General features: G+C 42.3%; 1 protein-coding gene across 7 annotated transcripts in view; it reads left to right on the top strand.

Annotated features, from left to right (window-relative positions):
• RNF121 (ring finger protein 121) overlaps window positions 1–14,009 on the top strand; it is a 64,581-nt gene that overhangs the window by 39,776 nt on the left and 10,796 nt on the right. For all 7 annotated transcript variants that reach the window (XM_006203390.4, XM_072969300.1, XM_072969298.1 and 4 more), the window contains 3 exons: window positions 6,454–6,608; window positions 9,402–9,509; window positions 12,363–12,483. In XM_006203390.4, the coding sequence (XP_006203452.1) occupies window positions 6,454–6,608; window positions 9,402–9,509; window positions 12,363–12,483 (384 nt within the window). The remainder of the gene's footprint in view (window positions 1–6,453; window positions 6,609–9,401; window positions 9,510–12,362; window positions 12,484–14,009) is intronic.

Raw genomic sequence — 14,009 nt, 5'->3', positions numbered from 1 at the left:
TGTTTGGCTTCTCGGTAGCTCAGTTTTCATCATCTAGAGAGTCTAATCTTACTCCCTCCATAGCTCCCTCAGGGATGTTAAGGGAAGGAGTAAGTTTATGCCTGGAAAAATATCTATCCTATTTTTAAAGATCTCTAAGGAGCTTTCATCATCTCTGTCTGTTACCAAATACAGTCTCTTTTCAGACTCCTATCCCCTGAACTGCCGTTCCCTCCTGGAATGGATGAGTGGCCAAATCTCCTACCTTGCAGTCTTTAAACTACTATAGATTTTTCTCAGACCAAGACATTAAGAGGGTCACCAGACTGTATGGCTCTCCTCAGAATATAATAAAAACTCCTAAGTGTGATCAGCTTCCTCTGAGCCATCCCGGCCTTGTTAGGCTCATTTCTCACACTTCCTTCAAGCCTCCTAGGTTCCCTCAGCCTGGAACACTCAACATGATGCCTTTCTCCCCCTGCACCTGCTGGGCCAACAGGATAGCCTTCCTTGGTTCCTCCACGTTGAGTGAAGCGCCTCTACTCTACTTTCTTGGCCACCAGGGCCGACTCCATTATAGCACTTATCATTCTGCACTAGAATGGTTTGTTTCTCCTCAGTAGCCTTAAGTTCTTGAGGAGGTTTTGTTTTTTTCTCTCTGAATTCCCCAGTCCTTAGCATGGTGTCAGTAAACGCTCAGTAAGTGTTGTTAGATGACTGCTTGACTGACTTGCCTGCAGAGAAGATGGGGTGGGGTGGGGATACGTAATTTTAGGTATTAGGAAAGTAGTCATAAGAAATAGATAGTAAATTTACTCTGTGCGTCTCTGAAGGATAAGAGTTAGATTCAGAGGCAGAAGGGAGACAAAGGCAGATTTTTCAGGTCAGCATCAGGGAAGAAATGTCTAGCACATCAGTTATCATTGGAATGCCTGCTTTACATGGTAAGGTTGACCGTTTGCCAGGGGTGTAGTAGGCGGTAATTGCCAACCAGGTTTCTGCCCTGTAGAGTACCCAGCAATACGTGGGGTCTTACTGGGTCACAGAAGCTATGCTGACTGTATCTGCTTGCTGGGCCTCTGGATGATCTTAAGATAATAGCCACGCCTTCCTGTAGTTTTGTCCAGGTCTAACATCCCAGCACCTTCAGTTCTTTATGTAATTTGGTTTCCTGACCTTTTTAAATCCTGACTGCTCCCTTATGGTCATGCTTATTCGTCAGTGTTCTTTGTACTTTGTGATTCTAATACCTGATCTCAGGATCCAAGGATGCTTTGACAGAGCAGAGAACGGTAGAGCTGCTGCCTCCTTCATTCTGAGTGTATTCTTAGTTACGCAGCATAGATTGCCTTGGCATTTTTGGCAGTGACTTTGTTGACATATTCCCTGGAGATCTGTGGTCAGGAGAAACCCCTAGATCTGTTCTGTGTGAGCTGCTATTAAGCCATTCCTTCCCCATCCTGATCTTGGTAGTTGGTGAGGTTTTATCCTAATGTTTTGGTTCTTCATTTCAGCTTATCAGGTGTAGCTCTCATGCTACAAAGCTCTAGAAATGAGCTTTATCATTCTGGATCTCATTTTTTCTGTTTTCTGTGTTCACTGCCTTGCTCCTCTCCCCTTCCCTAGCTTTGTGCTATCCATATTCGGTAAGCAGATCCTTTGTATTTCTATCCAAATCATTCATGAAAACATTGACCAGAGCTGTAGAGCATATCCCAGACACCTTTCTCTGTCCATTTATCAGTATTTTTTTTTCAAATATTTTCAAGCTGTGAATCTCTTACTTTGTTCTACTACCTGGACTTACAGTTTTCATTTCATCCTCAATACTCCTTTTCAGTCAAGTATGGTGAGTGATCCCTGCCCTGACAACATAGGGAGATTCAGAAATGACAAGAATACTGAAAGTCAGAAGTGCCAAGCATCAGCACACTGTCAGGGTGCTGGTGCCCAGGGAAGGATGTGATCTGGGAGCTCTCTTCTGACTTTTCATGAATTATAGTATCTGAGATGAAAGAAATCCAAAAGCAAGACAATCCATTTAAATATGGGCTAGCTTTTACTGTTAACATTGAACACATCATCCCAGCTGTGTAGCTTTATGGGGAGATAAGTGGGATGTTGCTATTCTCACCTTCCAGATCACAGAAGCTGGGACTGTCCCTCAACAAATATTTGCTGAACAAATCAGTGGGTCAGGTTCAGGCTAGTCTTCACTTCAACTTTATATTTGCAGATTTGGGGAAAGAAGGATGAATGGCTTACACACACGCGCCCTACCAGAGCCTCCTTCAGAACTAGCCAGAGCTCTGCCTCTTCCACTCAGTCTTCCCTTGACAGCTCCTGCCCACACATCTCGTCTCTGAACTCCCATAGGAATGCTTGATGCTTTGTGTGGCCACCCACTTCCTGAGTTTATGTCTCATCACCCCAAATCCTGGAAGAGAAGTTAGGGCCATGGCTTCCCATTATTTTGTGCCTTCCACAGCATCAAGTACTTGATTGAGCAAGCTGTTGAACCAAATGTGTTGCCACCAGATGGCACCAGAGTCCCTGCTGTTCTGAAAATCTTGTGTAACTTTCACTTAATTGCCAAGCTAGCCATTAAAAATGCCTTCCTTAGTGAAGAAGCTTTAACTTATTTATTAAGCAAAATGCCAATGAATACTACAGTAGACACAAATAAATTTACCAGGCAAAGTTGTAACTGACCATTTTCCCCAGGGTAGTCTATTCTTTTCTCCCAATCCCTCTGCCCTGCCCCTTGTCAGGCACTGGGCTCCCACCCCAGCAGCTGCTTTCCAGGCCATGAACAGAATCTGGCTTTCAGGCCTCACTGATGGAGAGTGCCTCGATACCTGAAAGTGGCCTCAAATTCTTGGTTTGGGTTTTGGGATCATTTATTTTTCCCGGAAAGGGCAAATTAAACATTATAAAGAAAATTGCTGTAATCCCACCACTTTAATATATTGATTATTTTGGTTACCTCATTGCAGTCTGCTCCCTTATATATATGACTTTATGAAGTCTCGATCATGTGAAGCACAGTAAGAGCTCTCATTCACTGAATGATTACTATGCAGCTCTGCTTGTGGTTTTATATACATTGCTTCCATTGAAATATAAGAGCTCTTATGTTGCATCCTTACATTGTATTTATTACATCACTTACATTGAATGCTTACCTCATTAGGCACTGTTCTAAGAGCTTTCCATGCGTTAATTCACATAATCTATACTCTCATCTAGCCTATTAAGAGTAGATATTGCTACCCTCATTTATAGTTCAGAAAACTGAAGCTTATCAGAGTTAAGTGACTTGCCTAAGGTAACACAGTAAATAACTATTGGGATTCATGTCTCGATCTCTAGTTCTAAAATCTCTGGTCATTTCCCTATATCATTCTACTTTGTTCACTTTTTGTTTAATGATTTCTATTTGTACTTTAGAAAGGGTCTGAAGATTCATGGACTCATTAAAATAAGGGTTTGGTTTATGTTACTCTCCTGCTAGATTGTGTTCCTTGAGGACCGAGATTAGAGGTCATATTTATTTCTATGTTCCTCTTCCCATCAAATGCAAAGTAAATACTTGATGGATAAAAGAGTGAATGTTGCCTTCATTCTTCCATGAGATCTGAGCTACAGGGCTGCTTAACAGAACCTTAGCCTGCTAGAAGTTGAACGGGCTTGAAAAATCAAGTCAAACCCTTCCTTTATTTAACAGAGAAGGCCCTTCTTAGGATGACCCAGTGAGTTGGAGGCAGAACAGAGCTAGAATCCAGGTCTTCTGGGCTTCTACTGGGCCATCTGGTTTCAAAGAGCCTAATCCTGTCCCTAAATTCCTCCCCTCCCCTCTTCTCTTATCTTTCATGATGTGTAAGTTGAGTAGCTTTACACCCTTGAAGTTTCAAGCCTGTAAGTTACAAAGCAAGGCAAGACTTTTCATTCCTGTTACTCTGATGCCCAGATTTACTCCTGATTATATCTTTGTTCAACTCAGGATAGAATCCGGGTCCTCTGCCTCTCACTGCACCCAAAATATGCAGAGCTGCAGCTCACACAAGGAAAATTACCTTGACTGGATTCCCCCAGAACTATTGATGGTTGATAGGGAGTGGGAAAGAGGCTTTAGGACAGTCTGGTAGTTTTCATGCAACAGCCAAGTTTTGGAAAAGCTGGAAGGAGACCAGGAATTCCTGCTCTTTCTCAGAGAGGACACGTGATTTAATTCTTCTCTAGTCTCTGGGACAGCTGTTTTGTAAACACCCCGTGAGCCTATGAAAGCAAGAGGTCTGAAGGCTAAAGACCCTGCCGCCCTTCTTTCTGCACCCACCTTCCTCTCCCCTCTTTTAGTGTCACGATTCTGGTTGTCTTATCCCCTAGTTTAAATAATCTGCAGCTGTTTATTAACAATGCAATGTCTTTTTCTGATTTTCTCCCAGTGTGTCCTAGAATGTCACCTGGGGCATTATTTGGGTAGCTATTTGTTAGTACATCCTGGTGCTTCCACACTTTTTATATAAGGCCAGAAATATTTTAGAATGCTTCAGTCAGAGAGTTAGCTGGGGCTTCCTGTACAGGAGAGTTGGTACTGAGGCTACATTGCTCACTGACCAGTGGGCACACACAAGGGAAGCTCTAAAGCAAAGTGGCCACTAACCGTTCTCTCGCATTGTCTTTTTTTAAATATGTAAAATAATAATAATAATAAAAAACCAAAAACTTTTTCTTGCCATAGAGCAGTCTATAAAAGAGTAGTAGCTGCAGACAGCTAAACACTAAAAAGATGCCTTAGCCAGTCCCATGGGGCTGTTGAACATTTGAAATGCAGCTAGTCTGTTTTGAGATACCCTATAATTATTTTTAAAAAGTTGAATTTCAAAGTCTTAGAACAAAAGGAAAAAGTAAAATATTTCTCAAATATTTCATATTGAGTACATGTTGAAAGGTAATATTTTTGACACATGGGTTAAATAAAATATTAAAATTAATATGTTTCTCTTTATTTTTTTAAACATAGCTACTAGGAAACTTAAAATTACATACATGACTCACATTATATTTTGACTGGGCAGCACTAGTCTATAAATGCCCAAGAGTAAATACTTTCTCAAAAGTTTTCTCTTTTATGGAACTTCAGGACACTAGCTACTATTTCCCTCTCTCTAGTCACCCACCCATCCTCCTTTTAAAAAAATTGTTCTTGAGGGGAGAGTATAGCTTAGTGGTAGAGGGCATGCCTAGCATGCACAAGGTCCTGGGTTCAGTCCCCAGTACCTCCATTAAAACAAACAAACCAACCAACCGAAATACTGCCCCCTCCTCCCAAAATGATCTTTCATTTTATTTGATAACATCAGGAAGAAAGTCTCCATTAAGTGCTAGATATTGTCGTTGTTGTTGTTGTTGTTATTATTATTGGTTTTTTTTTTTTTTTTACACCTGCTACTCACCTGAGAAGAGTGACATCTAGTGAAAACTGGGTGGTTGGGGGAAGGCGTTAGGAGGCAGTGGAGCAGAAGACTGATGATTAGTCCAAACTTCTGACTTAGAATTGTTTTATACACTTGGAACTCTTCAGCTAGCAAGTCTGAGGTAAAGATCTGGAGGAGGAAAAGTAAAACAGACACTCCCTAAAACAGAAACGTGCCTCCCTCTTAGGGCTCTAGTCTTGCTTTCCTCTCATTTATGTAAATTCATTGAGGGTCTGTCATGTGCCAGACAATTTCCTAGCACAGAGGAATCAGATGAATACAGCCTCGTCACTGCTCTCAGGGAGCTTACATTAAGGAAGAGAATGAGTTTGAATCTAGTCTCATACTCTGGGTAAGCACTATAACAATGTTGGAAAAGAAAAGGCTTTTGAAGCACTAGAAAGTCTGACTTTTTTTGCCTGGAAAGGAGACCAAAGGCTTCATGTGTCTTGGATGTATTATCAGGCCGAAAGGTTGGTGGAAAAGATGTTTTAGCCTGAGCAGGACAACTTCACTACAGGCAAGCGGAGTGATCGAAGGTGGTCCTTGAATTAGTAGTTTAGAGCTCCATTGTGGGAGATTTGACAGCCTGTCTGAGGATGTTGGATCTTATCCTGTAGACAGGGGACCCTTAGAGGATTCTAAGCAGGGGAATGACATGTTCAAGACTGGATGTGCTCCTGGGAAGGATAGAAGGGAAGGGAGACACTGAAAGCAAGGAGACTTAACAAAGAGGTGGTCAGCCAGGTGAGGGTCAGCAAGGGCTCAAGTGGAAAGGGGAGAATATGTACAGTAAACAATTGGGTGGGGGATAAAAGGTTGGTGTCAGGCACAGTCCCAGGCTCCTAATTTGGGTCACTAGGAGGTGCCTTTATCCAAAACTGGAAATGTAGGAGAGGAACAGGCTAAAATGGAATAGACACGATGCTCTCTGGACCTGCGGATAGAGCTGCAGAGGGAGCTGGCTGGAGCTGAAGTGCTTGTGTTTGTGTTTCAGATGGTGACCCTCTTTCAGATGTGGGTTGTTCCCCTCTATTTCACAGTGAAGCTGCACTGGTGGAGGTTCCTTGTGATCTGGATCTTGTTCTCCGCCATCACAGCCTTTGTCACCTTCCGAGCCACCCGAAAACCACTAGTACAGACAACCCCAAGGTGAGAGTTTGGGTGGTGGGTAGCGGGAAGGAGCTAGGTTTCCCAAAACTGACAGGTTGGGATGTGTGGGAGTGGGGCAGGTTTAGTTTGAAAAAATTACAGCTTTTGTCTGCCAAGATTACTTGGCTCAGGGTCCCACCAAAACAAGCTGATTGGGAGACCTCCTGCCCCATTCACAGATTAAAAAACCCCAAGTATTTCCCTGTAACTTACCTTATGATTTCTATTAAGGTCTATTTATATTAAAAGCAAACAAAATAAGTAAGCAAATCCTGGTCATTGTGGTCTCATTTTAAATGTTATTTTCTTTTGTGAACCTTTCTCTGATCTCTAAATTAGATTTTCTGTTGTATTCTTTCATAGTGGTCTATAGTTTTTCCTTGTAGAACTTATCACAGTTCACAACTAAATATTATTTTGAGTATCTGTCTTCTCCACTAAACTAACTGTGAGATCAGGAACCACACCTATTTTGTTTATCACTGTATATCCAGGCCCTGTGGCACAGGGCCTGGCACATAGTAGCCTATTCTATGAATTTTTGTTGAATGAATGAATCTCAGCAAATTTATAATTTTCCAACAAACAATACTTCCTTCTTGGGTCACAGAGCAGCCTCTGCCTGTATAATTCTTTTGTATTTCCAAATGCATTTCCCATTTGATCCTCTCAACCAACTTGTGAGGTCATTTAATCTGTACCTGACAGGACAAAAAGCGAGATTTTTCTCATTCATTCATTCAACAAGCACCTGCTACGTGTCAGGCCCTGTGCTGAGCACTGGGGATACAGAGCTGGGTAAGACATGGTCCCTGCCCTTAAGGAGTGCTCGGTTTAATGAAGGAGATGGACGAGAAAGCAGCTGTCTCAGTGCAGTTGGTAAGTGCTATGAGATGTGCGTGTGCAGGTCCAGAAGGGCCTAACAGAGGAACTGGCCAGCCTCAATGTTGTGACTGCCTCATCCAGAGTCTTCCAAATTGCAGCTTGCTCTTTTTCCCATGCCTTGTATGTTCCACTTTACTGTAAGCCTTTCTTTGGCCTTCTGTGTTTCATTGTTCAAAGGTAAACTTATTTTCAAGGTGAGGTCGGTGATCCAGAAGCCCGTCTCTGGCTGGGGTAGCCTACTTTATGTTAAGAGCCATTAGAGGATCTACAGGCTCTGGAGCCAGCTGGGTGTGGATTGCAATCCCCAGCCCTGCCACTTGTTAATTATATGGCCTGTATGCCGTTTTTTGAGCCTTGAATTCTTTATCCCTAAAAGTGTGACAATAATTGCTACCTCACATAGGCTAATATGGCGAAAAAGTGTAATAAGCATGTAAGGTCATCAAGTAACACATGGTTTCAGCTTCTAGCTAAAATGCCTAAAAATGTGTCTATAATATGGGAGGTTTTGATAATGATAGCAGCTAACATTTGATAGTGCTTTACAATCTCAAAGCACTTTCATAAACATCCACATTTATTCATGCAGCATTTATTGAGCATTTATTTAATATATACACCAGGAAATGGGCTCTGTACAATCTAACGAGAAAGGTAGCAAGGATTTTTCTCTTTTACAAATAAGTAAACTTGTCTCAAGGATGAGATGACTTTTCTGCGGTTGTTATTCAGCTACTAAACCTCACTTAATCCAGATTCTACCTAAAATTCCACATCCTTTCTGCTGCATCTCACTCCCATCTGATCAGTACAAACGCTGGATAATGGAGCTGTCTGTGGTCTTTAAGTGCAGGCACTGCAAGGTGTTTGGGGCACTTCGCTAGCCTAAGAAGCCATCGCCTCTTGCTTAACCAAAGCAGGGAGGCCCCAGCAGGGAACTTGAGCGTCCTCCCTGGGGCCAAGCAGGGCTGGTGATAACCTAATCGGCTCTTAGGGGCCAGGCAGATTGTGGAATTGCTCCTTAATTCTCCTCACTGGTAGAATAATGGCCTCTGATATCAGGGACCTACCTCCATAGCATTTAAAAGACTCTGGTACATTCTGGGAACCATCTTTCCTCTCTGAACCTAGCTGCAGTCAACCAACCAGATTCTACACCTCTTTTTATTGGATCCTAGGGAGCTCAGCTCCTCCTTCAGGAGCATCGCACAGCCCACACCACCCCACTGCCACCATCAGCCACACACATCCAATTCAAAGGTGGTATTTGAGTGCCTCCTTCCTTATCCCTTGTCCTCCAGTAGGGAAAAAAAAAAAGTCATTTTGGGAATCTTGCATGATACTACTACACCAGTGGTGCTGTTGGAAAAAAAATCATTTTGAAAGAAAATTCAGTAGACATCATTCATTTTGTTGCTGGCCTATGAATAGGAGCAAAGCAGTATTCAGGTTAACCTTGCCCAGTTACAAAAGCCTGTAGCTAATTCTACCTCTTACTCATCTTCCCTTGAATTCTTTCTTGACAAGAATATCTGTTTCCTTCTGAGCATAGCTCTAGTTATTTACTTTCACTTCCTTATCCAACTAATCTGAATTTGAGATGACGTAGCTGTCTGAGGTCAGCCGTGCACTTTCTTTCTTTGAGATTGAAATATTCTTTTAAGGCTCTCTTTTCTTCCCTTGGTCTGAGACCAGGAAACTACAGAGCACTAGCTTCCTGGTATGTGGAGGTGTTTCTGCAGTTGAGGGAATGACCAGCTTTGTACAGTAACTGAAGTTGCTCAATAAAAGTCCAAGCAAAGAGCCTAATGTCCCCCATTGATGTGAGAATAAGGGCTTCTGGTGGTCCAGAGGCCCCTAGTCTAGCATTTCTGTGTCACCTGTACTAATTTTCTCTCCTTTCTCCAGGTTGGTTTATAAGTGGTTCCTGCTGATCTACAAAATCAGCTATGCCACTGGCATCGTTGGCTACATGGCTGTGATGTTTACCCTCTTTGGTCTTAACTTATTATTCAAGTGAGTACCCTTTGCTTTTGTTTTTGCTGGTGTTTAGGAAAGGGGTACTGGTGAGATGTACCTTCCTTTCTGGGGCAAGTCCTGAGTATGAACAAAGGGGTCATGGCACCCTGGGTAGGAGACTTGGGCTGTGGGGCAAGGGGGGTGGGCCCTCCATGATTTGTGTTGGCAAAGAGAAAGAAATGTCTGGATAATAGAGTTAGAGTCTCAAATCATTGATTGTATTTCCCAAGAGTTTATATTTTAGTGGAAAAATGTAATAACAAAAGTAGGCATTAGTAATTACTGTAGCCAGTTACCTATAGCTCCATCACCCTAATAGAACCGTCTTCCTTGTCTGCGTGTGACATTTTATTGCAGCATCCTCTCTCCCTGAGGAGAGACTTATGTTCAGATAGACAGGGGTTGGCAAACTATGTCCTGTGGGCCAAAGTGGCCTCCTGGTTTATAAAATGAAAAAACTTTTTACAGGAACAGTCACACTCATTTGTTTACACATTGTCTATGGCTGTTTTTGCAGTAAAACAGCAAAGTTGAATAATTGTGGCAGATACAAAACCTAAAACATTTACCATCTGACTCTATAGAAAAAGATTGCTGACCCCTGGACTCAGCTGAACTCATAAGACACAGTTGGCCACACCTGGTAGCAGATCCACCCAGAAGGATACAAGACAGGAAATAGCAGGGCAGTGTCTGTAGGAGTCCTCAGAATAGTCCCAGGGCTGAGATACAAGGGAATGAGACCACGCAGATGGGTCTGGGAGCCACCCAGGCCCAGAATCCCCCATGTCCCACAAAGGGATACATCAGCTTTCAGACTCTCCCAGTCCAGATACAGTGTACTAATCACAAGTCGGGGTTTAACATGGAAGCACTGATGCTTTGTAACACAGCTGACATTTCACCTTTATCAGGTTTCTAAGGAAATAGTTCCAGAAAGTTAACCTTTCAGTCCCACTCTGTTGTTGGGCACATAGGTTGTTTTTCAGTTTACTGCTGTCACAGATGACAGCAGTTGCTAAGTTGCTTCCTAAGGATACTTTACCAGGAGTGGGATTCTGACTGTTGCTTCATATTGTCAAGCTTTCCAGAAGATCTGTATCAGCCCAGAGGTCCACCACCCCCAACTAAGGCAGAAGCCGAGTAATCCTGGAGGCTGAGACTGGAGAGTACAGTGAGTGAGTAGGGCAGAAGAAGGTAGAAATGTTTCCTGGCCGAGGTAGTAGGGGCTGGGGACTGTGGATCATGAGGAATCCTAAGCTTGGGACAGTACACTGAAGCCAGAGAGTTGGGATTCAAATCTAAATTCGTGACCACTGGCCTCTTCCTCAAACCTAGTACATTGTGGGCAGGAGTCTCTGAAACTGAAAGGAATAAGTTCTACTTTATATAGTGTGAGGACACCCATGGAATTCTTTATTCCAGGGATAGTACAGGCTAAAAGCATAAACAGGCTACACAAAGGCTTATAGGAATTCATCAGTACAGAGTCAATATATCTTACCAAAGGAAAGCAAGATATTTCCAGATATCTTCCTAACCTATGTGGTTAAAAAAAAAAAATCAAGATTCTGCATTATGTTTCAAAGATATTTATTCTAGAATTACAATTTCTTTTTACTTATGTAAACTGTACAAGGAGGAAAACATAATTGAGAATCTTGACCATTTTTATGCTACTGATCAAGTTAATTGGTATAAGATCACAGTGTTTCATTAGTAGGTTAAATACTACATTATTGGGCAAAAAAAATAATAAAGATGAAGATCATTTCCTTCAAAAAAAAAAAAAGGTTGGGCAAGTTCAAGTTTCTAAGATAAATATAACTTACAACTTTAAGTGAACACATACTATTAACAGTAAAATGTTTTAACAAAGATAATTTTCTATAAGAAACATTTAAAGATTCAAGTTTGCAAATTATTGGTCCCTGGAATTACTAAAAACAACGTTCCTAATATTATAGGCATGTTGTCTGTCTTAGTAAGTAGACTTGGACCAGAATTTAACTTTGATGACAATACAGAATATGTATAGATGCAACTTAAAATTTTGTGGTAACTGGTATGTAATTATTTACTAACTTTATCTTTTTTTTCTAAAGGTGTGGTTGGCAAACTTTTTCTATAAAGGGCCAAAGAATAAATATTTTAGGCTTTGTGGGACAAAAGGCAAAATCGAGGATAGTATGTAGGTACTTACATAACCAGATAGAAGGCTCTTCCCTTGCTCCCCCCTTTGCCTGGGTGGGCTGTCTCAGATGGTGGGCATACTTTGCACCCACTTGCCATCAGATGAGACATTCTCAGGAGGGGCCTGATGGGGGTGGGTGACCACTGGGATCATTTTCGCTCTATGCTCCAGTGACACCCAGATCCTGCTGGGCCACTCCCTCCTTTCGGAGGGCTCAGCCACTTCAACTTGGGCAGCTGGCTGAAGGTGAGGCAATTTAGTGAGTTGCCAACTTCCAGACTGAAAACTCCACTGCTTAGTGCCCAGCAATCGCTAACAGTGGAGTCCCAACATATAGGTGTTAGCCAGAGCAGGCCCTAGGCAGCTGCCATGGTCACCAGTTAGAGGAGGCAGGCCCTGGCAATAAAGTGGGGAAGAGGGCAGAAGGGGATACCCTGGCTTGGTCTTTGCAGTTCCCAATCCTAGCCTGTACAGATGGTACCCACAGAACGTATAAAAACAGGCAACAGGCTGGATTTGGTTTTCGTTTGCCAACACTTGCTCCAGGTCTTGAGGCTTCCAACTTAGGCGCTGCCTTACATGTCCCAGAGCAGTAATCCAAAGCAGTGGCGTCCGAGGGCAGGCCTGACAGACAGGCTGTGCTACTTCCCTTACAGGATCAAACCAGAAGATGCCATGGACTTTGGCATTTCTCTCCTCTTCTATGGCCTCTACTATGGTGTTCTTGAGCGGGACTTTGCGGAAATGTGTGCAGACTACATGGCGTCTACCATAGGGGTGAGTTCACCTTGGCTCTTAATACTGCCTCCTGCCACCTCCAGAGAGTTCAGGATAGCATCACTTGTTTGGTGGAAGAGGTAAGCCGTACAAAATCCTTCAAGATCTGAGCGGTATATAGGGAGATTCCTTCCTTAAAAATTGGAAAGTCAGATCTCAGATGGAATTTTTAACTCTAAGCCATTATAAGAATCACTTTACCCTGCAGGAGATTGTCGCTCAACAAATATTTAATGCCTCCTATGTGTCTGGGCACTGTGTATGTGCTGAAATGACAAAGGTATACAAAAATAAACTTGGTTCTTGCCCAGATGGAGTTTACTCTCTAGTGACAGAGATGAATATTAAAGTAATGAGAACATAAATAAATTATATGTGATATATAATATATTATTATATTATGAATTATATTACTAAAATTATAACTTTAATAAATGTTATGAAGGGAAGGGTCATGATACTATGAACAAATATAGTCCTAGTCTTGGGGCTCAAAGGTAGCTTTCCTGAAGATGTGACTATTGAACTGACCTGAACAATGAGTAGGAGTTAACTAGATGAAGTGAAAAGTGAAGTGTGTACCGGGGAGAGGAAATAGCATGTGTGAGAGTCCTGCAGTGGGAGAGAGGGTGAGCACTTTGAGGAACTAAGGCTCATGTGGCTGCTGGGCTGAATTATAGTGGAAGTATCTGGCGGGATAGTCAGAGGCTAGACTAGAGAAAGCCTTTTGGCCAAATGAAAGATTGTCATTTTTATACTAAAAATACCAGGAGGCTAGGATAGAAAATGACACTATCAGATCTGCACTTTGAAATGATCATTCTGGCTGCTTGGGTAGAGGATAGATCAAAGCACATAGATTGGAGTGACCCGCTTAAGACTGTTTAAGAGACAGTTGCAATAATCTGGGCAAGGTGAAGGTAGCTTGGATTAGGGCAGAGGTGGTGAGAAGTGGGGAGAAGTGGACTATTTGAGAAGTATTTTAGAGGTACGTTTGACAGGACTTGGATATAGATTCATTCTGGAGACTGAAGGAAACAATATGAAGGAAAGAAAGGGAGATGTCAAGGCTGACATTTCTAACTCAAGCAACTCCTTGGATGGGCTACTCTTCACTGAGATAGGAAATGCTGCAAGAGGACCAGGTGGAGACCGTGGGGAGACTCTTCAAGCTTAGAATACGGGTAAAGTAACAGCCAATCTAAGAAACCCAAGTCAGTATCCCCATTTCTTTTTTTCAAAATGTAAATATGTCTTTGCTTTGCTGTTGATAACAGTAATACATCCATTTGGTAATTGTATAAACAACACAGACTTGCTCCGCATCTCAATATCATCCTGTTAGACCTCACCCCAAGGAGGAATATTTCCAAGTTTAATAGACATATGTCCAATTCTATGCTGAAATACGTGTGACTCTGTCTGGTGAGTGAGGACTGAAGGACATTCAGAAGTTCTTGCTACATCGAGGTTTGGCAGGTTAGGAGAATATCTGGGAAGCAGGTTCTCTTGGAACACCCGGCTAC

The sequence above is a fragment of the Vicugna pacos genome, chromosome 10 (genome assembly GCF_048564905.1).
Source record: "Vicugna pacos chromosome 10, VicPac4, whole genome shotgun sequence".
NCBI lineage: Eukaryota > Metazoa > Chordata > Mammalia > Artiodactyla > Camelidae > Vicugna > Vicugna pacos.
The sequence above is the reverse complement of the archived record's forward strand: the minus strand, read 5'-3'. Positions and strand labels throughout refer to the sequence as shown.